Source organism: Urocitellus parryii, chromosome 11 (genome assembly GCF_045843805.1).
Source record: "Urocitellus parryii isolate mUroPar1 chromosome 11, mUroPar1.hap1, whole genome shotgun sequence".
Classification (NCBI taxonomy): Eukaryota; Metazoa; Chordata; class Mammalia; order Rodentia; family Sciuridae; genus Urocitellus; species Urocitellus parryii.
This window is the reverse complement of record NC_135541.1, coordinates 12,015,659-12,039,533: the sequence shown is the minus strand read 5'-3', so window position 1 is coordinate 12,039,533 and position 23,875 is coordinate 12,015,659. Positions and strand designations below refer to the sequence as shown.

The 23,875-nt window shown below is 41.1% G+C and overlaps 1 protein-coding gene across 1 annotated transcript in view; it reads right to left on the bottom strand.

The window, feature by feature from the left end:
* Positions 1–4,749: 4,749 nt before the first annotated feature.
* Micos10 (mitochondrial contact site and cristae organizing system subunit 10) overlaps positions 4,750–23,875 on the bottom strand; it is a 28,309-nt gene continuing 9,183 nt past the window's right edge. The window contains exons 2-4 of the mRNA XM_026400828.2: positions 8,481–8,528; positions 7,393–7,502; positions 4,750–4,995 (exon numbers count right to left, since the gene is read on the bottom strand). Of these exons, the coding sequence (XP_026256613.1) occupies positions 4,981–4,995; positions 7,393–7,502; positions 8,481–8,528 (173 nt within the window). The 3' untranslated portion in view covers positions 4,750–4,980. The remainder of the gene's footprint in view (positions 4,996–7,392; positions 7,503–8,480; positions 8,529–23,875) is intronic.

The following is a 23,875-nucleotide window of genomic DNA, read 5'->3' as shown; positions in this document are numbered from 1 at the left end:
GCCTAGTCCTGGAATAGAGAAAAGTGACTTGACAGTTGATAATGAGCTATTTTTTCGAGCCCCACTCCCTTCCCTATTGAAGACTTACACCTGCCCCCACCTTGAAACCTCATCTCCCTAATATTACCCTTCTGGCTCTGAACCCCAAAGAGGATCGAAAACTCCCAGCCAATCATCCTGAGTGCGCACACACTAAGTCATGTTTCCTACCAGCCAAACCTCCTTGAGGAGCTCTTGGTTCCTGTTCAATTTCTTCGCCATCTCACCACCCCCCATCTCCTTCCTCTCCTAAGTCTAAGCACCAAGCCCATGTGCTCAGCAAATAAGTCTGATTTTTTAAAAAGCCAGGATGGCATTTCAGAAGGAGAAGCCATAATGGCCTTGCTCATATGCATCTCAATGGGGCAGAGTGAAAATAAATGGCACTAAAACTCATCGAGGAAGATGCAGTGTTTTTCAACAACTTAGGTTTGCTGGACCACTGAGATGCTCATTTTCTTCCACAGATCTTGCTGATTTCAATCCCAAGAGTCAACTCTCTATAAGCATTATGCCCTGTGTTCTGAAAGAACCCCAACTGCCTACCATTAATACTAGGCACTCGATTTTGATTCAAATAACAACATCTATCTATCTATCTATCTATCTATCTATCTATCTATCTATCTATTTATGGCAGTGCTGGGGATTGAATCTCGGGCCTCACACATGCTAGGCAAGTGCTCTACCACTGAGCCATGCCCCTTAAACCTCTATAATCTTTTTTATAACACCTATGTTAACACATATATTTCACCCTCAATGACAACATAGTGTAGGAATTTATCTCTTCTATTCAGATGAAGAATCTTAAATTGGAAGAGATTAGGAACCTCCCCCAGGCCACCCAGCAAGTAAGCAATGGAGTAGGCACTTAGATCTAGGGTCTAATCCCAACTCTTATAGCCTGCCTCTATCTCCACCCCTCCTTCATCCTCCTTCAGGCCCTTTGCTGCTGTAAGTTATCACTGACCCATACTTGTTCACCCAGAGCCTACTCACTGAACATGGGATGTCTTCCCTGCTCCTGCCCGGGTCCATGTGCACCCCAACACCATGCTTTGGTGTCTGAGGCCAAGTGGTACTCACTGCAGCACACTTAAAAGAAAAAGTGGTGATGGCTTCCAGATGAGCTTATTATTCTAAACTTAACATTCCTTTTGGTACTTAGAATTTCCACTTTCTCCCTTCCACCCTTTTGCATTTATGCAATTAGAAAGCATGCAACAGGAAACCATGTGTCTCGGGACCGTTTGGGATGAAGGCTGTCCCAGCCCCATGGAGTACATCTTTGTGGAAAGATTTTGCAGAGTTTATTTGGACAGGTTCAAAAATAGTCCATCCAACAATACAATCAGATTGAACCATGACAAGTAAAATGCAATTATGGCTTGGTTACATAAAAAAAATGTAAACAGTGAGGTTTGGGAAAACTAAAAGCAAAACTACATAGTCATCTTCGTTCCCCCAATCTCTACATTTCCTATGAACAGGATTTCAAGACTGCATTCTTGGGTCTTTTGAAATGGGCAAGAGAGGATGACACTCACTAAAGGAGACAGCTCAGCAGAGTGTGTTGAAGGCCATGTCTCAGAACAAAGGCACACTTCTGCAGAAGGCAACGCTCCTGATAGACTCCCCTAGTGGGTACTTGGAATGCCAAAGTCATTCACCTAAATGAGTTCAAAATACATATTGTTCTGGGCCAAATTATACAGTGTCAAGCTCAGACTGTATGTATTTATGTATGTTGGCAGAGCAGGCCACCTTTGGGGCGCCACAGCTCTATCCTAGCTTGCCTGTGCCCAGCTGGGTTCCCATCACTCTCTTCTCAAACCCATGAATTTCCTTGTATTTGGTTCCAGAAGGGCAGACAAGAGGCAAAGTCAAAGTTTTGCAACCCCACAAGGGAACAGGGTCCTGGAGGACTTGAATTTCTAATGAAACTTAAAGTAGAAGAGAATGTGTGCCTTTGCCAACAAACTGGAACTTTCTGAAGGTAGATTTGGGAAGGGAGCAGGGAGTGGGGACAAGATGAAGCATTGTGCTTTGGGCCAGTCTCTGCTAAGGTATGTAAGGCAGGGATACAAAGTATTCTGGGACTAAAACAAACAGCCAGAGCTGTCTCTGCTGACCTTTGCCCAGAACTGTTCCCTCACAGAACTGATGTGATACCTCAAAAATCTTGGGTGGTACTTCAAAGGTGCTGGGCAAAGGCATCCCTCCAAATGGATGCTACAACCTACAACCTAGCGATGGACACTCTATCTTTCTGACATATCTAGAGAATTAGTAAGCACACTGTTTTCTGTCTTTGTCTTTTTGGCTGGGAACCTGTTATTCTTATTGCTGCTTGAATGAAGATGGAAAAATGGGGAATGATTCTTTTCCATACTTGCTAACTTTTAAAACAAATATGGAGAAGACCAGTGAAATGAGTCCAGCAGGCCACAGGTGTCCAGCAGTGGAACAGAGGGCAACATGTAAAACGGCCTAGAGATGGCTGGGGCTGGGGCTCAGTGGTAGAGCGCCCGCTTTGCACGTGGGAGGCTCTGGGTTGGATCCTCAGCACCACATAAAATAAAGACATTGAGTCCACCTACAACTAAAAAAAATTTTAAAAAAGAAAGAAAGAAAAGCAGCCAAGTGGCCTCGGCATCATGACCATGACTAACAATCCTGGGCTCAGCCCATCTGGGGCAGAGTGGCTCTGCTGCCTGTTCCAGTCCAGAGCCTAGCACACATTTCTGGAAAGGGGAGTAGGGCAAAGAATGAGGGAGGGAGAAATGGAGGGAGGAGATCTTTATTCTGAATTTACTCATCACAGTAATCATAAGAACTAAGGTCTACTCAGTGTGCCCAAACTGGGGTCAGACACTAGTTCTGCCCTGGGAGGCCACCCAGCTTCACCCTTTCGTACCTCTCCCTTCACTGCACACTCTGACTGTGCAAACCACCTGTTGTTTCCCAGCTAAGACACGAATTTCCAGGATTCATCCTACGCGATGGCTTCCTTCCTCTTGTCCTCACTCTCTCCTCTGCAAGGTTGCAGAGCCTTGGCCACTCCTTCCCCTTTGCTCTCACAGTCCTCATCTGCCCACCTCATTAAAATGGGAGGTCCTGAGTGTCCGCATGTCTATCTTTCCTACAGGCTCTCTAAAGTTAGAAGTCAGTGCTTTTTACCTATTTATCTCTGCTGCCTACGGTGCCTATACTCAAATGAAGTCAGATGCAGTGTGCACGCCTGTAATCCCAGAGACTCAGGAGGCTAACACAAGAGGATCACAAGTTCAAGGCCAGCCTCAGCAACTTAGTAAGACCTTGTCTCAAACTAAAAAGGGCGGGGATATAGCTCAATGGTAGAGTGACCCTGGGTTCAATACATAGTACTTCAAATACAAACAAAATATACGAAAATCCACTTACAAGATGAAGGGTAATAGGATCAAGCTCTGCCCATCTTATTATAAAAACGGTAAATTAAACACAAAAGCCTGAATTCTGGGGTTCTATACATTTCCAGAAGAAACTGCATACACACACACACACACACACACACACACACACACATATAATATTTTTTAATATTTATTTTTTTTAGTTGTAGTTGGACACAATACCTTTATTTATGTTTTACATGGTGCTGAAGATTAAACCCAGGGCCTTGTGCTAGGCAAGCACTCTATACCTCTGAGCCATAATTCTAGCCCTATGAAATATATATATATATATATATATATATATATATATATATATAAATATTTTTTTAGTTGTAGATGAACATGATGCCTTCAGTTTACTTTTATGTGGTGCTGAGGATTGAACCTAGTGCCTCACATGTGCAAGATGAGCACTCTACCACGAAGCTACACAACTCCAGCCCTAATGTATACTTTTTTTTTTTTGAAAGGCTAGGGATTGGACCCAGGGCCTCCTAGATGCTAGATAAGCACTCAATCACTGAGCTACATCCCAACCCATTTTAGTTTGAGACAGGGTACTGCTAAATTGTCCAGACTGGCCTTGAACTTACAATCCTCCTGCCTCAGCCTCCCAAGTACCTGGGATTACAATTATGTGCCACCGTATCTGGCTCTGAAATACTCTTTTCACGTCCGGCCTACTTGGTTCAAGTGAAACCACAGGAACAAACTCACAGAGGGTATCAGAAGTGGTCCTTTGTCCTAAAGCCTCAGTGCTATGAGAAGACAACACCCACCCCAAAAGTGGCCTTTCAGCCAGGTGGGTGCGCATGGAGCTCTCTCTACCATCAGAAGAAAGCCACTCCCCAGGGGGGAGGGGGGCAAAGCCCGGACTGCACCAGCTCCAGCTCCGTGAAACTGCAGGATTTGACATCAATGGTGTGAGCCATCTACGATCAGGTTCATGTCCTGCTAATGCAGCAGCTGTTGGCCCTCAGCAGGGCAGGGACGTGCCCTCTAGGTACGCTGTGAGAAGATATAGGCCCAAAGAGCTGCTCCAGCGAGGAAGTGCTCGAGACACCAGTCGTCTTCACAGGACCATGCAGCAGCCCTCCAGCCTCAGATTTTTGAGGTGGAGGCGATTCTGGTAACCACACATGAGAAGGCAAGTGGAAAGGAACACATGCCAGCTACAGCATCAGGGGTGCTCAGAGGCTCCAGCAGGTGCTTCAAACAGAGCCTGATGCTCAAAGACCAAAGGCCAAGAAACGAAGGCCATGCACACAGCTTCCCATTTTTGTTTAGATTTATTTAAGATCACCTCCTTACATTTTCCAGAGAGAAAATACAAAACAAGAAACAGACTTGGTTTCAAATACATAAACAGTGTGCTGGAGTTTAAAGCATTACTGATAACATTGTTCCAGAAGAAATGTCAGCTTACTCCAGGGCACTTCAGTATTCCTGAGGAATAAACATGATTTCTCTTGTCCTCCCACTGGGATGTTCTCAGTGTGCGTCACTGCTCCTGCTCCTGTGAAGCAAGGATACTCAGGTCAGAACAATGCAGGCAGCAGCTGGATGACCTGAATTGCTGCTTCAGGACAGACCCAAGGGACAGAACCTCCCTACACTGTTGCTTTAAACTCTCACCAGAAGATGGTAAATATCCCTCTCAGGTTCCTAAGAACGGTTCCCCCAATATTAAGAGGAAAAAGAATGGGCAAGAAATGGAACAGGCCCTGGCAAACTATGTTCCTAAAACCATCTAAGGGGTCATAGGTGAGTGCAAAGGACATCACTTGAAACAACCTACTAATTATATGATCTTCACCCCAGTAAGATTCCATTTTCTCATCTGCTGACTGAGGGTAATAACACCTCTCTCAGGACCAACTGGGAGGTCTAGAGAGAAAGCACATGAAGATAAAGCCACTGAGATGGCCCACAGGGCCGTAGCTGTCATTTGACAAGCAGTGAGCATGGTATGACTACCCTGAATGAGCCCTTCCTCTTTTCAGAGCAAGTAGAGGATGACAACATTGAGGCATAGACTCAAGTTCAGATGAAGTTACAAGGCCATTTTGGAACAATATACACTAGGCTGTAAAAAAATATGTAACAACATTTTCCACTGTAACTCCCAGCTATGAAACATATAATACCCATATAATCACCTCTGAGCTATTATCCATGACAACCCAGTTTGGAACAATGGAAGCATTTTGAACAAGAAAAAGACCTGCTCTCTGCCTGTTCTTTTTGTTCTCCCCCACCCCAGACTCAGCTCGCTGCCAGGAAAGTGGAGTCAGGGAGCAGTGGAAAGGCCTGTCCTCAGCCTGCTGCCATGCAGCTGTGCCTCTCCTTGTCCCCCTCTGCTGTCCTCCCGCTGGCTTTGGCTCAGAGGTGGTTCATTAATATCAACTCCCCCTGCCCCCACTCTCTGCAGCTCCCGGGTTAGCTGGTGGGCAGCTGACAGAGTGCGAGCAGCTCCTAAAGAGGAGGCTGCGGAGCTGTGGTAAAATACTGTTATTTGAGATTTCGTGACCCTGTAGCTTCAGCTCTTGACCAAATTAGGACACGCATTTGTGCCACATTTTCCGCTCTACTTGTTATTATGGTGGAACAATGGACAAGTCAATCACCCTTTCTTGGTTGGCCTCAACTATAACTGATGTTTCTATTTATATAGCACCTCACAGCTTAAAAACATTTTCACTTTTAACCCTCACCACAACCCTATGGAGGTTGGGGGCTGTAGCTCAGTGACAGAGCATGTGCTTAGCATGTGTGAGGTCCTGGGTTCAATCCCCAGGATCCACCCCACAAAACAACAACAAAAATCCCCCATAGGGAGAAATTCTTCCTCATTTTACGGATGGAAAACGGAAGCTTGAAAGTGAAACAACTTGAGATTCCCGTAAGAAGCAAGGGACCGGCCTGCACACAGGTCTCCTGATCTGCTGCTGCCCCATCGCAGTGAAGGTTCCAGCTCAAAGGAAAGCTGGAGAGCGGGGAATCCCAGACATGTAGGGTCTGTGCAGCTCTTCCCCAGAGGCCGGGTTGCTGTAAAGGCTGTGCTTTAGCGAGCCCGGCCTTTACCACCTACAGCTAGCGGAAGACTTGACTCACTTCACTCATCTGCTCTACGTTTACTTCAGTGCCTACTCTTTGTTCCAGGCCCTGGAGACACAAAAATAATATCTCTAACCGTGAACACCCAGCCTCCCCTGACCTTGTCACTTAAAGCCCCATAGGAACCAACCATCTAAAGCAAGGCAAAGGGAAAGGCTGCCACCCAAACTTCAGGAGGCAGGCTACACTCTTTCCTTTTTCCAGTTGTGTCCAGGTGTGCTGCCTTACACCTGTGATCCCAGCTAGAGGCAAAGGGATTGCAAGTCTGAGGTCAGCCTGGGCAATTCGGCGAGACCCCATATCAAAACAAAATTTTTAAAAGGGCCAGGGATGTAGCTCTGTAGTAGAGCACTTGCCTATCATACGTGAGGCCTTGGTTTCAATCCAAGCACAGCAAAAAGTAAAAAGAAAACTCCACCTATAGACAAGACCTTTGACAGAAACACAGGAAATTTAGTCAAGACTATCTTCTCCAATAAAAATGCAGAATCATGGCCGAGAGCCAGAGTCTTCAGGTTTAGTTTGAGTGAGGTGCTTACAGGGCACTGAGATCTTAAAGGAAAAGTGCTACTTACAGCTAGCTAATGCTTCCTCATTGATAATGACTTCAGTCCCAGCCATCTACCCTGGAAGTGCACACCTGAATGCACATATGCAACTAAAGACCCAGGGGAGACCCTCTTAACACCAAATAGTGTCAACATCACTAAAGGCCAATTTGTACTAAAGTACAACCTCAGAAGAAACTTTTTTCTTCTGCCAAAAAAAAAAAAAAAAAAATCAATTGTATACATACTTTGACATATTTTCCATGTAGAAGATATGGAGCCTGGAAATCATGCTGGCAGTTGGAGTAGGCCATCCCCAATCCCATGCCCGAACCAAAGGCCAATGGCCACATTTTTCCTATTGAGCAAAAAAAAGGAAAATCTCAATAAAGAATCATTTAGAGAGGATAAAGTTTCCCACCCCTTTAATACATCTGCTAAGGGTTCAATAAATCCTCAGTGGGCACCATATCGAGATACCACAATGCTGTGGATGTTTTGTCCATGCCACCACAAAAGGGTTAATACATAAATATTAATGTAGCAAATATTTATAAGCATCTATGCTGCTAGCTTTGAGGAAAATTTAAGTAGTACAATATGAAAATAGAGTTTTTTGGTATCAGTTCTAATCATCTGCTCAGTTTGATATTTTAACCTTGTCAGAAGTAATAATACCTTTCAGTAAGGTGCTTCAAATTTTTTAAATAGGTAGCAATTTCACCAATATTTATATACTTTGGTTTAGTAAATCATGGAGTTTATTTAAACCAATCTGTAAATGATTATTTCACATCAGCAGAGTATTAATCGTGATTCTCTAGTTATGTAGTCCCTGACAGCTCTTCATGGAAACAGGTCAAAGTGACCCCTTTGGCTTCAGTTTATGATCCAAACATTGGAAGTTATTCCAAAGAATGAAAGGGATACTGCCTGCCTTTACTTAGAATTTTTGGCCAGGAAGCATGTGTATTTCTGGTTCACTCGTTTTTATTACCAGCAAGACTCTCATTTTCAAGTTCCTTTAGAAAAAAATTATAATTAATTAGAAATATTTGAGCATGAAGACTTGGCTAAATGACTCACTGGCATAAGGTACAGGCTTTTGAAATGATATCATATTTTAAGATAACAGGCACCTGACTCAACGCCCAGAGGGAATGCAGGAGCTGTCCAGCCCATTTTGACCTCTTTCAAGTCCACATTCTTTGTCTGTTTTACAATGGCCTACCTAACCCATAAATGGATGGGCCGACAGCCATTTAGATGTGCCTTCTCCAAACTTGTGTCCCTGCTACGCACATATATACTGTGTGAAAAAATAAGTCAAACTTACTTTTAAAGAAGGTAAGTGAGAAAACAATTCCTAATCCCAAACCAGTACCTACAAAAAAGGGAAAAAAATATATATATGTTAAATTGCATAATAATAACTTGACAAAGATAACATTAACGTTTCTTAAGTATGAACATCCTAAAGCAGGTTATCTTTTCATATTTTGGTAGAGAGTTGATTTTTTCATTTCTAACCTTTCCTACTGTCAGAAGCTTTATAGATGCCTTTGATCTCCCCGCCCATGATAGGAAATAAAAACTCTGTTCTCCATCATTCTGTCTAGACAAGTTACAGGATATGAGGGTAGGGGGCTGGGGAACCAGCCAAGAGATTATTCTAAGCCCCCTCTGCACTGCTGCCCATCTTGCATAAGGAAGCCAGATAAACAGTGCCAGAGGATGCTTCCCTGGTCACTTCTGCACTTTGATTGATGCACTGGGGGCAGGGGGAGGGGGGCAGGGAGAAGAGATTGAACCCAGAGACACTTAATCACTGAGCTACACTTCCAGTCTTTCTTTCTTTCTTTCTTTTTTTTTTAAAGACAGGGTCTCATTAACAGAGAGGACTGTTCATGGTGCATTATCTATATACAAGCAAATCGAAGGTGAAAATAAACAAACAAATAAATAAATATAAACAAACCACCATGAACATATTTCTGAAAAGAATGATATCTCATGGAGAGAAGCCTCAGGCAGGTCCTTATGAGGGAATTCTAGAAGGCATTGTCATCATAGGAGGAGGATCCAAGTTTCACCTTCCAGTGGAAAATAAGGTAGGTAGAGGTGGAAAATGGTAATACTGATGGATCCTCACACCATGAAAGCCTAGGCTAATGTGTGTGTTTGTGTCTTAGTTCATAACAAAAAAGCCTAGAAATTTTTAAAAACCGAAAAAAGCTTATAAAACAAAGATATATAGGTACTGTGGATTAAAACCAGGTGTGCTTCTGAGCTACATCTCCATCCTTTTTTTTTTTTTTTTTTTTTTTTTAATAGACAGGGTCTTGCTAAGTTGCTTAGAGTGGTCTCAAACTTGGATCCTCCTGCCTCAGCCTCTGGAGTTGCTGGGTGTGCACCACCACAAACAGCTTAAAGAAAACATTTTTTTTTTTTTTTTTGTACAGCTATGTTTGGAACATAAACAAAGTATTTGTGTTTTAGTGTAAGCGTAATTACAAGAGTCAGAGTTAAAATAAGCTAAGGTTATTTTATTACTGATTTTTTTGTGGGGGAGGGGGTGATGTTAGGGATCAAACCAAGGGCCTCTGAGCTTTTCCGTTCCCCCAGCCCAGAAAAAATTTTCTAAATAAATGTAGTGTAGCCTTATTATTTATAAGGTGTGTAAAGTCTACAATGATGTGCATTAACGTCCTAGAGACCTTCACACTCACCACTCACTCACTGGCTCACCCAGAGTAAGTTCAATGCCATTCTTGGTGAGTGTTGTGTTCTACATAATTATACAATTTTTAATCTTTTATAGGATTTTTTACTTACCTTTTCTATGTGGAAATACACAGACACTTGCCACTGTTTATGACTGCCCAAAATGGTCAGTACAGTAACAGGCTGTACACATTCATAGCCCAGGAGCAATACCTACATCCCAGGTGCAAAGGCTGTCCCACCTAAGTTTGTGAAACTACATTATATGATGTTCATACAATGAGGACATTGCCTAATGATGTATTTCTCAGAACATATTCCCATAGGTAAGCAACAAGACTCTACATACATATGACTATATCCTACACAAATATAAATTTTAATTAAAAATAATTACTTTGCCCTATCCAGTAGATCATGTGTTATATATTATTTTGGTGCTCAACTTTAAAATGCAATATATGAAAATCACTTATCATCCTAATTTCCATTTAATAAAATGGTGAAAAATTAGACCACAATCAAGGTTGGCATAATGACAGGGAAAGGAACTTAATACTTGAGTATTTCTCATGAGTACCCAATAGCCTCACCTCCAAAAAAAATTGTTTATGTCAAACAAGCGAATATGGCATTCTCCCCCATTTTCCAGGTACAGAAAATAACTTGTCTTCAAGTCATCCCTTGATTAGTTCTGGAGCAATGATGTGGGCTTGAGTCTGCCAGACTCCAGCACCACTGGACCCATTATGTCCAGACACTAGATTTCTCCACAACCTCAACCCCCACAATTACGACCTCCCAAGGGAAACTGGAGCATCCAGTGACACTTAACAGTCAAAACATGAACTGTGCTCCCCATGCAACAGCTCAGAATGCTAGGCAACCCTGTGTAACAAGTCTACACAAAGCCCAAAGGGCTTATTCAGACTCATTTCCAGACTGATCCTAGTGTGTATATGACACAGATGCAAATTTACCTGGTAGGTGAGATTCAAGAACTTCAGAGAAATCGGAGCCACTGATATTGATACTCTGCTATTGCTTGGTTTATAAAATGGCAGAGGGTTCAATTTCAAGGCAACTTGCCTCACCCCTTGCAGCTGGAAGATGAGTAAGACAGTAAATTGGTACTAGAAAATGAGGTAAAGGATTTGGACTGGCTTACAGATTCCAAACCCGGCAACGGGATGGGGAGGCAGGCCAGTAAAAACATAATGGCTTACAATCAGAGCTTTTGCTCTTCCCCATCTGGAGGCAATTTTTTTGGCAAAGAAATCAAAAGCCCAAAAGGAAAATATTTCAGCATTTTTCTTGTCCCTCTTGACTCCATGCCTGTCTCTTCTATTTTTCCCCAAGGAAAGAAAGCTCTCTGATGCTAAACTTTTCCTAGCAAGAGACCAAGAGTGATGCTAAGTCCTCTGCTACCAGTATCGCTCCATCAAAAAGATGAGAAACACTGCAACATCGACCAAGAGAAAATCTTTTATCTCTAGAACCCAGATATGTGCCCAACCACCCTGTTTTGCTCCTACCAATGGCATCTAACTGCAAATATAAATAAAAACTCAAAATCACAGTTCAGTCCAACCAAAAGGAGGAGTTATCGGGGACATGTTCTGTGGCCTTGATTAAATGGGGCTGTCAGAATTTCGATTCTTGAGTGATCTCCCCCCATCTATGTTTCTATATTTTTAACACAAAAAGTAATATGGTATTCTTTTCAGGAAAGAGAGATTTTTTCATTCATAAAATGGTTTTTAATTGCAATGTTTTACTTAAAGTTAGCTATGCCAGTCACTTAAGAGATAAACAATGGCAGAATGCTGATGAGTTTTACAGAGTCAAGTTCTCACATGCTCAATTCTCTTTTAAAAGGCAACATGTTGCTTCAAAGAAAGTTCCACCTGACCAGGGGACACCAACTGTGCAGCTGTTTCCACTAAAGACTGGCACCTCTAGGCCAGGTTTAAGCTTTATAACAATAAAACATGAAAGGTTTGTCTTACAATAAAAACAAACCAACATGGAAAAGAGAAGAGGTTTTTTCTGCCTTTGGCCACTTTTTCTTGTTGTTGCATGACAAGCTCTTTTGGAGGAAAAAGCCAAAGGAAAAAGTACAAAGCATTTTTCACCTTTTCCCTAGAAGCAAATATTTAACTATGAATGCAGTTTATATAACTTTGCCTCCCCCAACTCAAGGCTGTTCTCAAAAGTCCATGCTGTCTGAAATGACAAATAACCCTTGAGTAAAGAAAATGCTCGATTATAGATACATCTCTTCCTCATGACAGATCCAGTTTGGGGACACACACACACACACACACACAGAAGAGCCTTATGGAATTGACATTAGGCACAGAGCCTGTACTCTGCAACCATTCCTCTCAGAGAGGAAAAAGAATTGGCACAAATTCTTTCTAGAAGGAATTATTCCAAATCAATCTAACCATGCAATGTAATGCATTCTAGTACCCAAAAGGACTTTATAAAACTGGTTAGTAGATAAACACATTTTTTGGAAGAAGTAATTCCTTAACAGGTCATGTGACACTGTTTTAATAACAAAAGATCAGAGAACTCTGCCCCTACTAACTGTATATACAATATACCTTATCTTATGCCTCAGTGATTTTATAACAAATTTAAAAAGGATAACCAACAAAGGTACACCGGTGTACACTTAATCCACCTTTTGGTAAGAAAGGGGTGAAATATATGTTGATGGCCATTGTACTTAAGGACAATTTCTAATTACTTGATGCAACTTTATTTTTACATTTAGAAAAATCTTTGCTCTCACCATGCCACAGATAATAAAGCTTTACTTCACTACAAATAATTACAAACAAACATAATTAGCAGGAACTAACAAGCAAGCTATAAAATCTGATTGCAGAAATGTATTTTGGCTACTAGCCCATAAAAAGAACAAGCTGGAGCAATACATGCTCCTGCAGAATTGACTCTTCAAAAGCTACAATGACCAATGGACCTCCACTGCTTGAAGAGGAACAAAACAAATCATATAGAATTTTTTTTTTGAAACATTACTGTAAAACATCATAGGGGAAAAGCAAGGCACGATAGTGTGTGCCTATAGCCCAAGTACTCAGGAGGCTGAGGCAGAAGGATTTTGCTTAAGCCCAGGAATTCCAGGCCACCTGAACAACACAGGGACAGCTGGTCTCAAACCAAAACCAAAACAACAAAAACCCCATAACAATAAAACAACAAAATACCCAAGGAAATAAAAGATTATAGCCCCTTTCAATTTATCAATAACTTATTATTTGAAAATTAAGACCTTACCTCAGTTTACATTTAACATTTTGAACATTCAAGCCTCCAATATTCTTAAGTCTAAGGTGTAGTTATCAGTGCTAAATTTTAACCTATGTCTCAAAATTGATTAAAATTGCTAAGCAATTATCTTTTATTCTGTATAACTCAAATCAAGATGTACAAGCAAGCCAGGGCTCAGCGGAACATGTCTACGTTCCCAGAAATTTGGGAGGCAGGTAGATCTCAAGTTCAAGGCCAACCTCAGCAACTTAGCGAGACCCTGTCTCCAAATAAAAAATAAAAAAGTCTGAGGAAGTGGCTCAGTTCAGTGGTAAGGCATCCCTGGGTTCAATTCCCAGTTCAAAAAAGAGTATAGAGCAAAACTTAAGTACCACAGTCAATTGGCAGTTTACAAATATGAAAAGTTACAGAAATTTCCAGTTAAGTTTTTAAGATCCTAGAAACTGTGCGCCAAGCAACTGTTTCTTTCTTAAATGTCTGAAAGAAAGGGTGCAGCTTCCAGGATGTACTCTCCAGGTGGATGGAGTGGCAAGAGCACTGCCCTGTAGCCCAAGAAGAGCCCGGTGAACACTGCTGCTTGTGTCCCCACCTGCCAGCTCTCTGACCTTGGTCAATTACATAACCTCACCCAGCCTCAACCTGCTCAGACCTGGGGTGAAAACCTTTCAGAGTTGCTTGTGTTATGAAAACGGAAGTCTCCAGTACTGTCTGACACAAATTCAATAAGTGGTATTAAGTTCTGTCATCTCCCCAGTAAAACTCAAAAGATGTCAAAAGTATAAAGTAATAGTTAATCCTCTCTTAAAATACAACTCCCTGGCTTACATAGGATCACACTATAGTTGAGCCACAGCTAAAAACCAGAAACTGTCTTTTCCTATTCTGGAGAGTTGACTTTGTCAATGGCATTAGCAATTGCTTATATGAACACATCATATATATATGTACACACACACATAAATTTATGTGTGTGTGTACATATACATGGAATTCCTTTAGAACTACTGCTTAACTAGATCATTTTCCTTTTTAAAATGTAATAGATTTTCCTTGAGCTGTACTGTGTTTAATAAAGCTATTTTTATGCTTTGAACGTGGATTAAATCAAATTGACCTATTTTATAACAGGCTGCTTTCCTGTTCAATCATGTTTCTATCAATGCTATTATAACCACCAAGTGCATTTGTTATGAAAGAACAAACAAGAATGTGCTTTTATAGAAAAGTACACTTGGGACAGAGTTTAGTGAGAATTTTCAAGAAAATTCCTGATTTACAAAAGATGCTCAGGGCCCAATTTATGAGGGGGAAAAATAGTTATAAGTCAGTTTCAAATTGTGTTACTTAATCCTTTGAGGCAAAGTCCCAGGTGTCCACATGTAAGCCAAGTCATGTGAATTAACCAAGAAAGTGTGCCAGACCAAAGACCTGGAGATGGTAAATTTAGTCTGCTAATCAGCTTCTCAAAAGTCAATATTGCTGCAGGGTCTTTAGGAAATAGACTAGGAAGGTGGCTCTTTTATAAGACCTTAGCCTTCCTGTGGCCGTCCACACTAGACAGGAGCTGGAAAATATATAGGAATTTCTCGGGTGAACATCTATTACCAGGATTCTGATCAGAACAAGCAAACTACTCAGCAGAAATAAAGATATGGAAGGCAAATGTGAAAGTCTTCAATGGTGTGCTCTGCTTCAAGAAAAGCCAAACTCTTGGGCTGTGGTTGCAGCTCAGCAGTACAGTGCTCACCTAGCACGTGCAAGGCCCTGGGTTCGATCCTTAGCACCACATAAAAATAAATAAATAAAACAAAGGTACTGTGCCCAACTACAACTAATATTAAGGGAGAAAAAAAAGAAAGAAAAGAAAAGCCAAACTCACAAAAGGGTCCTTCTAAATGAGTGCATACAGCACATGATTCAACTTTCAGAATTCTGACAGCTGTATAACTTTCAAGAATGCATAAAATAAGAAATAGCTGTGGACATATAACTAAAATATAATTAATTCCCATGTGGGCATATGTAGGAAAATGACAAGCTTAATTATTAAAGGGAAGCTGGGAAAAAAGAATTATTATCAAGCTTATACAAACACAATTACACGTTTATATTACATTTGTGGGGGGGTACCCTGGAGGTGCTAACATTTATAGTGTCAGGTACTGTATCACCTTATGTGATTTATTATGATCCCATCCTTCAGAATAGGAAACAATTCAGAAGGAGTAAAGTTATTTACTACACACAACTAAAAAAGTAGAACTCAAATCCAGGCCAACTCCAAAGTCATGGCTCTTTCCTATACCAAGGGCTAAACTTCATGGAGAGGTTCCCATAACCACAGGGGTCTAATCGATTGTTATATGGGACAACAAATGCTTTTCTGGACTGTAACTAGGCATAAGTATGTTACTATGTTACTTTTGGTCCCTCAAGGAAACAACAGAAACCACAGATGTTTGACTTAGCAATGGTAATAAAAACCTGAAATTACTTAGAATCAATGAGAAATTGTCAACAAAGGAAGCCAGGAAATACTTCGCTCTGTGCACTGGCTGGAGATAAAATGAATCCAAATGGGCTGAAGACTTATAAATTGCTGAAGAGTATTTTCCAGTAAGACCCTTCTTCTCTAATATCTCCAGCACCTCTAGGTCCTCATCATTTCTATCAATAACTGGATTATCATTTTTGCAAGTGTAAATATAAGAATTAGGGTTTCATTATACCCTATGTATATCTATGTATATTCCATTGTTGCTATTATGTTGTTTCCTACTCTGATTCAAATGAAAAATTCAATAGAGAACCAGGTACCAATAGTTTCTTTCCCTTACACACATGGATTTAATCAACATTTATTAAGTGGAAGGCACTAGGGAAATTTTTTTTTACTCTTAGAGCACATCAGTCAAGTATATAGTATTTATTCTTTGAAAAATGGGAAGCAGTATAGTGGTTATACTCCAGTTATGGGGATATGTGGGCTTGCGGGAAGAAAGATTAAACATGATTGTGAATACTGGTTGGGTTACTTATGACCTGTGCGACTTAGTCCTTAGGCAATTATATAACTTCTTCAGGTGTCAACTTCCTCATATGGAAAAAAGGAAAACTGGGGGTGTGCCTAAGTGCTACAACACCTGCCTGGCAGGCATGAGGCTCTGGGTTTGACCACCCCCCCAGCATTGCAATCAATCAATAAATCAATCAAAATAAGTGATTGAAGCTCCTATAATTCCAGCACTTGGGAAGATGAGGCAGGGGGATTAGTTGAGCCCACTAGTTTTAGGTCAGCCCAATCCACACAGTGACCATCTCAAAACAAAACAAAACAAGAACACTTGACAGTGCCTATCCCTGCCTGGGGAGAAGTGAGAATGGAACAGCATGTTATGTGTAAAATGATTGGAAGAACAGGGCACTGCACTTAGTAACTGTGATTTATGTTCTTTCCCCACTTAAAAACCATTTCAAGAACAAAATGAAATTCCAAATATTTACTGAGCACTGAAGGACAAGAGGCCTGGCTTCAATAAGAGTCACAGATAAAGAACTACTTTCTCCCTAGAGTCTCTGTGATCCAAAAGGGATAAGAAGTCAAGCAGCCAAAAACATGACCCAAAGCAGAACCTCCACGCCATGAGAGTGTTTTCAAGATCTAGAGGAGGAGGTGGGGACACATTTGGTGGTGAAGACTTTTTTAAGTCTTCAAGAAAGAGTTGGTATTTTAGTTGTCTTGGAGGCAAGGTGGACTTTTAACAGCTGGGACCTAGAGGATGAGAGCACACTGAATGGAGCAGAAAAGCAGGGAAACCAGGAGTGGCCCAAGGGTGAAACACCAGGCAAATCCAGGAAGACAGCAGATGAGGCCAGAAAGGAATCTTGGGCCATTCCACAGAAAGCACCAACCAGAACCTGGCCACGGAGTCTACGCAGCACCTCACTAAGTAGGCAGGGTACGTCTCCAAGAGGGTTTAGAAAGAAGTAACATGACTAAAGCTATGCTTTAGGAAGATTCAGCTAATGTGTGCAGGATATGGACAGAAAGACATGTTGCTGGCAGAACTTACAAGGCTGTAACAACTAATGAAGTGTGTGTGTGTCTGTGAGTATATTTGGGTCAAAGGAATGCTGAGAACTTCTACCTGGATAACTACAAAAACACTAAGGCTATTTACAAAAGACACCAAATAACCTTTTAATACCAAATTCCCTTAATGTTGATTTTTTAAAATATCTACATTGTTTTCAAGAATATTAAACAACAGCAAAGTTAAAAACATTTTCTAAGCACCAATGCTACTGAATTAAATTTTCTCATCTAATTTTTACAATAAACTTCTTTCCTGAGCCTCATTTAATAGATGATAAAACTGCAACTTTGAACCCAGGCTGCCTGGGCCCCTCATTGCCACGCTATGCTGCCCACTGCAGTCTCCCTGGATATGTGAAACTACTACATTAACTTTGGATTCACATGGAGACCAAACACCTTCCAAAACTTGTGGTGTGTGCATTGCCTTAGTTATGCAAACTGAGTATCTGCTGTGCACCAGGCACTATGCACGGCCCTGGGGAGTAATAAGTTCCTGCGCACACAAAGTTCACTATCTAGTGTTGGTACCAACTGATAATTAAAAACAAAGTGCAAGGCACAATTACAGAAAAAGTATGTACTAGAAGCACTAAGGAGGTACTTAACTACCAGGGAAGGCAGCATTAGCAATGGGCTACAAGGAGTTCCTTGTCACTAAATTGTCAAGTGGGACGCAGAACACGAAACAAAACAGCCTTCTGCCATATTCAGGGTCCTGGTCTCTATAAGCAATAGGGAAGAAATAAATGAATTTAAATAGCAAAGCAAATGTTAAATGTGGACTTTGTATAGTCCATTCTGGCAGAATGAGGACAGATTTGAAGAAGTTTCCAGCAAAGATACACACAGCAGTTAGAAGGATACCACTGTGGTCAGAGGTAAGGTCCAGACTTCAGGTATGTTTTGGTTTGGTTTGGTTTGGTTTTGGGTGGTACTAGGGATAGAATCTAGGGTCTGTAGCATGTAATGCAAGCATTCTCTACCATTGAGACACACTCCAAACCCAAGGACCAGACTTCAGATTTTCGCTTCTCTGTTCATCTGACTGACAAGGTTACCTATATATTCTTCATTTTCTCAACAGCTTTCCCTTGACCTTGCCAGTATTCCATGCTAGGCAGAACTGAAAGATGGTATCAAAGGCAGGCACTGTGGGGTAAAACAGGACTTTGGCTAAGACTGGAATCTTCTGAGGAATGGCAGTGAGCACACTCAATGACAATTCTTGGGTAAGGGATCCACAGGTAAGGAAGGATATGGTAGAAAGCCTCCTGGACAAAGACGAATGACGGCAAAGGAGGTTAAATATTTTTAACATATAACAACATTTTTGCACTTAAGACACTATTGATGCAAATGATGAATTAAGTCAGCGGTTGCAAAGGAGTTGGAAGGACCTGCCTGAATTTCAGGGCTTCCAAAAACAGACACATTTTTTCACTGTGTAAGTGCTTTTTTTGGTAGTTTTTGTGGTGCTGGGGGTGGACCAAGGGCCTTGCACTGCTAGGTGAGCGCTTTGCCACTGACCTATGTCCTCAGCAACTTTTCATTGTCATTCAATCTACTAAGCCCCATAATAAATCTGAGTCACTAAACTTATATACGCTAAGAAACCAAGTGAAGAGAAAAAAGTCATTTAAAACAGAAGGTGCTTTGCCACTGAGCCACATCCCCAGCCCTGATATAAATTTCACATTGTAGGTAGAATAAGGAAAAAAGTTGATTTTTCAATGCTCACAGATTATCTTTTCTGGGAGTACATAAGATGAGTAGCATTTATTTAGTGTTAAGACAAAACATGGGACAGGAGCAGTAATATATTTTGGCTTCTAATTAGAACGGGATATTAGTGAGCACACAAGCTCAGGGCTTCTCACACTCAAGAGTATGTTGAAATGATTAAAAAAAAAACCCCTACAACTAATAGATTTTAGTTTAGTCATCTGAAATTATGCCAAAAATTTAACAGCTTTCTTAGGTCTATCTGCCTAGTAAAAAGTGAATTATGTTGCTTAAACTGTTTGCTTCAGTTAATCATTTAAAATCTATCCAACAGGAATTGAGGTTTATATGTGTAGGATTTGACAAAAAAAAAAAAAAAATCAGTAACATTAGTTCTAACTTGTAAACATTTGTCAAAGTAACATTAAGTACAAATCTGTCAACAATTATGTCAGCACATTACAATAATTATAAATTATCCTAATTTATAATGGCATTCTAATGGTTTAGGTTAGATAATGAACACTGAAGTAAAAGCTCTGGATTTCAGTTCCTCCCAAATACATAAACTGTTAACTATTAATAGTTTCAATATTCTACCTGAAAATAATAATTAAAGTAATGTGGAAAATCTCCATAATTTTATTATTTATTTGTTTATTTGGTACTGGGGACTGAACCCAGGGGCACTTTACACTGAGCTACAATCCCAGTCCTGTTTTTATTCTTTGGTTTGAGACAGTCTCACTGTTTCCCAGGCCAGTCTCAAACTTACAATCCTCCTGTCTCAGCTTCCTGAATAGCTGAGATTACAGGCATATGCCACTGGACCTGACTTCCATAATTTTAAACAAGCAACTCAGTCACACTGCAATGTGCTTGTCTCCTCCCTCTCCTCCTGTCCCACTGTGCTTCCCACTCATGTCTCCCAACTGTCTTCTAAATCCACCTTTTCACCTGTGGAGAGCCTCCTTTAACAACCATCAGATTTCCAATTTGCACACTCAAATTCACCCTTCAGTTCTTGTTCTTTTCATATTGCCTAAACAGCATTGTAAATTAGCTTTTCCCACTTCTTCTTTGCCCTTGAGGCAGAGGATTGCAACCAAGTTCAAGGTCAGCCAGGGAAATTTAGCAAGACCCTATCCCAATAATTTTTTAAAAGGGCTAGGGATGAGCAGGGCGCAATGGCGCATGCCTGTAACCCCAGCAGCTCAGGAGGCTGAGGCCCTAAGCAACTTAGCAAGACCCTGTCTCCAAATAAAATATTTTTTAAAAAGGGCTGGGGATGTGGCTCAGTGATTAAGCATCTCTGGGTTCAATCCCCAGTACCCCCCACCCCCAAGAAAAGAAAGGGCTGGAGATGTAACTCAGTGTTAGCATGTGTGAGGCCCTGGGTTCAATCCCCACTACCAGTTTAAAAAATAAATAAATAAATAAATAAATAAATTTATTTATTTTCCAATGGACTATGACTTTATAAATAACATAGTTCTTTTGTTTTGTTGTACAGGCATGCACTTGGTTTAAAAACAAAACAAAATAAAACAAAACCTTAAGAACTGTGGGCTATGCTTTCTGTAAAGTCATTCTTATTATTTTGGGATTTCCCCCCACCTTTTTTTTGGTGCCATGCTGGGGATTGAACCCAGGTCTCACACATGCTAGGTAAACACTCTACCACTGAGCCACAGCCCTAGTCTTCCTTTTTCTTTGCTTCATTCCCACCTTGTGTTTGCTGCTGAACTCACACATGCACACAGAGGGACGCGTGGCTGTGCTGTGTGCTAGTCGGGAGGCTGGGGTAGCTCCGTGGGTTGGCACTCCAGATACTTTGTGCTGGTGATTCCTAGTGGGTGCTGTCCTGAGCACTGCAGGGTCTTCAGCAGCATCCCTGCCCCCATCTGCTAGACACGCTCACTCCCTCACCCCCAACACCCCCACCCCACCCTGCGGTGACAGTCAAACACATTTCCAGACACTGTCAAATTTCCAAAGGTAAGGGAGAAAAAACAGAATCACCCTTGGTTGAGAAACACTGGTCTAGGGGGTTATAATTGATAAAATTCTTTCATGGCCATTATCTTACCTTGGGTCTTGGTGAAATTACGTAGGGGACTGGGGATGTAACCATAGAGTGGTGAAGTGTTTAGCTAGTCTGTGCAAGGGCCTAGGTTCAATCCCCAGCACAGGGAAAAACAAAACAAAATGAAAAACCATATAGGGATCAGCATTCCAAATTTACTACTGGGGACTGAACCCAGAGGTGCTTTGCCACTGAGCCACATCCCCAGCCCTTTTTATTTTTTATTTTGAGACAGTGCCTGCTAAATTGCTGAGGCATTGAAATTGGGATCCTCCTGCCTCAGCTTCCCAAGCAGCTGGGATTACAGGCATTGTGCCACCACACCTGGCCGGAAGTAGAAACCGAGCTCAGAGAAGGTCACTTGGTTCTAGATCCCTCTTCCTTTCACTATCTCACACTGCCTCACCAGCTAATGGAAAGCAACATGTAAGACCCCCAGTTCCCTCATCCTGACAGGGAGAGGCTGGTCCCTTCCTTCCTCCCTTCTTCTCCCTCCAGAGTAACCTTCTGTGGAAGTCCAGCATATTCAACAGATAAAAAGTAATTGCTTTTTGGAGTTCAAGCAGCATACAGGCCCCAACTCTTGAACGCCATCCTTCTCCCAGAGGGGCTGCATAAACCCTAGGGCTCTAGAGAAATATGTTCTGGAAACTGGTGACTAACAAACTCCTTCATGTTACACAATTCCAAACAGCCATCTCTTGGTTAGGGGAGGTCTCTGGTGTGATTATAAAGGCTGAAATAGGAACCAGCCACATTCAGCAAAACTAGTACCTTAGACCAAGCTCCCAAGTAAGTTACAACTGGCAGTAGGGGATGTTGTGAGACCCCAATGGCTGGATAAATCCAGGAGGAGATATAAAGGGGATCAATGGACCAGTAAGCAGCAGCCTCATGGACAAATCTGTGTGATATCCAGGACACAGGAACAAACAGGTTCCAAACAAATCACTCTACATGAATAACCCTAAGGAATGTATTTCAACCTCACTGGGATCAATCTGTGAAATGAAAGGGGTAAAATATATTGTGTTATCAGCAATGAAATTTTACTTTCCCAATAAAAACAATTTCAAAGAGAACAGACACATAGAGCTTCTCCACTGAGTGGGGTAGGACAGGCTGGAAACCCAGCTAAAGATCCACTTGCCCACCTCCCCTCACTTTCTTTTTGGTACTTACTCCAGCCATTAGCAAGCAACCTCAAGGGTACTTTGGAAGACATTTAAAAATGACCGCATCGAATGACTTTGAAGGAACAAAACAGTTCCTTCTAGCTCTCATACTCTTATCGTTCTGGGTATAAATTCAAGGAGGTTATTCAACTGGAGTATCCAAGAAAAGCAACAGTGGGACCTCATATCCACCAAGAGCAAACCCATTAACCTGCCAATGAATGAGAAACTTCATTAATGAATGCCAAAGTAATTTCACAGTTGGTGAAAAGTTTGAAGAAACTTCACTTTACTAACATGCTAAACAGCAGAATTAGACTTGTTTAAGGATCATTAAATTAAAACTACAGGGTAACTGACTGAATTCAATAAATGAAATTTTCAGAAGAGAACTGGACCTAGACAACTCTACCTAGAGAACACTAAACTGCAGAATTTGGCCTCAAACTTGTGATTCTTCTGCCTCTGCCTTCTTAATAGCTAGGATTACAGGCATGTACCAACACGCCCAGCTAATGAATGCTTTTTAACAAACTATTCTTATTTGTGTATTTTCCTTTTTTGGCATGCTGGGGTTTGAACCCAGGACTTCATGTGTGCTAGGAAAGTGTCCTACAGCTGAATATACCCTCAGCCCCTGTATATTTGAATTATAAAAACAGCAAAGTTATTGATCCTCCCTACCAAGCATCATTATCATTCCCTAGAGATAATATGAATTAAGCTTATTACTGTTTATCACACATATATAATTCCATTTATATCTGATAAACAAGCTTGACGCTCTGCACCTTACTTTTTTCACTTCACATGGAGCACCCTCCCGTGACAGCATATGTCTTGTTAATAGCTTTTATTGAAAGTATAACATACATAGAAAGTACACATTTCGTAAGCCATTTATCAGTTGATGGACATCTGGGTTGTTTCTAGTTTGGGGGTATGAATATTATGAATATTAACATACAAGTATTTGTGTGGGACACACATTCTTGTTTCTGTTGGGTAGAATTACCTATATCATAACTTTATAAGAAACTGCAAAACAGTTTTCCAAAGTGGTTCTACTATTTTACATTTCCATCAACAGTGTTCAAGAGTTCCAGTTGCTCTATATCTTATCAATGTTAAGTACTGACAATCTTTAAAATGTCAGCTATTTGAATGGGTGTGCAGGGGTATCTTGCGATTTTAATTCACACTTCCCTAATGAACACTGATGTTAAACATCTTTTCATATGTTTATTTACCATTATAACTAAGTCTTTAAACAATTCTACCATAATTTATTTTATTATGAGTTCTTTACATATTCTGAAAGCAAATCCTTTGTCAGATGGATTCAAGACAATATTTTCTCCCATTCCACGGTTTGGCTTTTAGGGAATGAACCTAGGGCCTTGTGCAATAAACTACATCCCCAGCTCTTTTTTATTTTGAAGCAGCGTCTCCCTAAATTGCCCAGGCTAGTCTTTTTTTTTTTTTTTTTTTTTAAAGAGAGAGTGAGAGAGGAGAGAGAGAGAGAATTTTTAATATTTATTTTTTAGTTCTTGGCGAACACAACATCTTTGTATGTGGTGCTGAGGATCGAACCCGGGCCGCACGCATGCCAGGCGAGC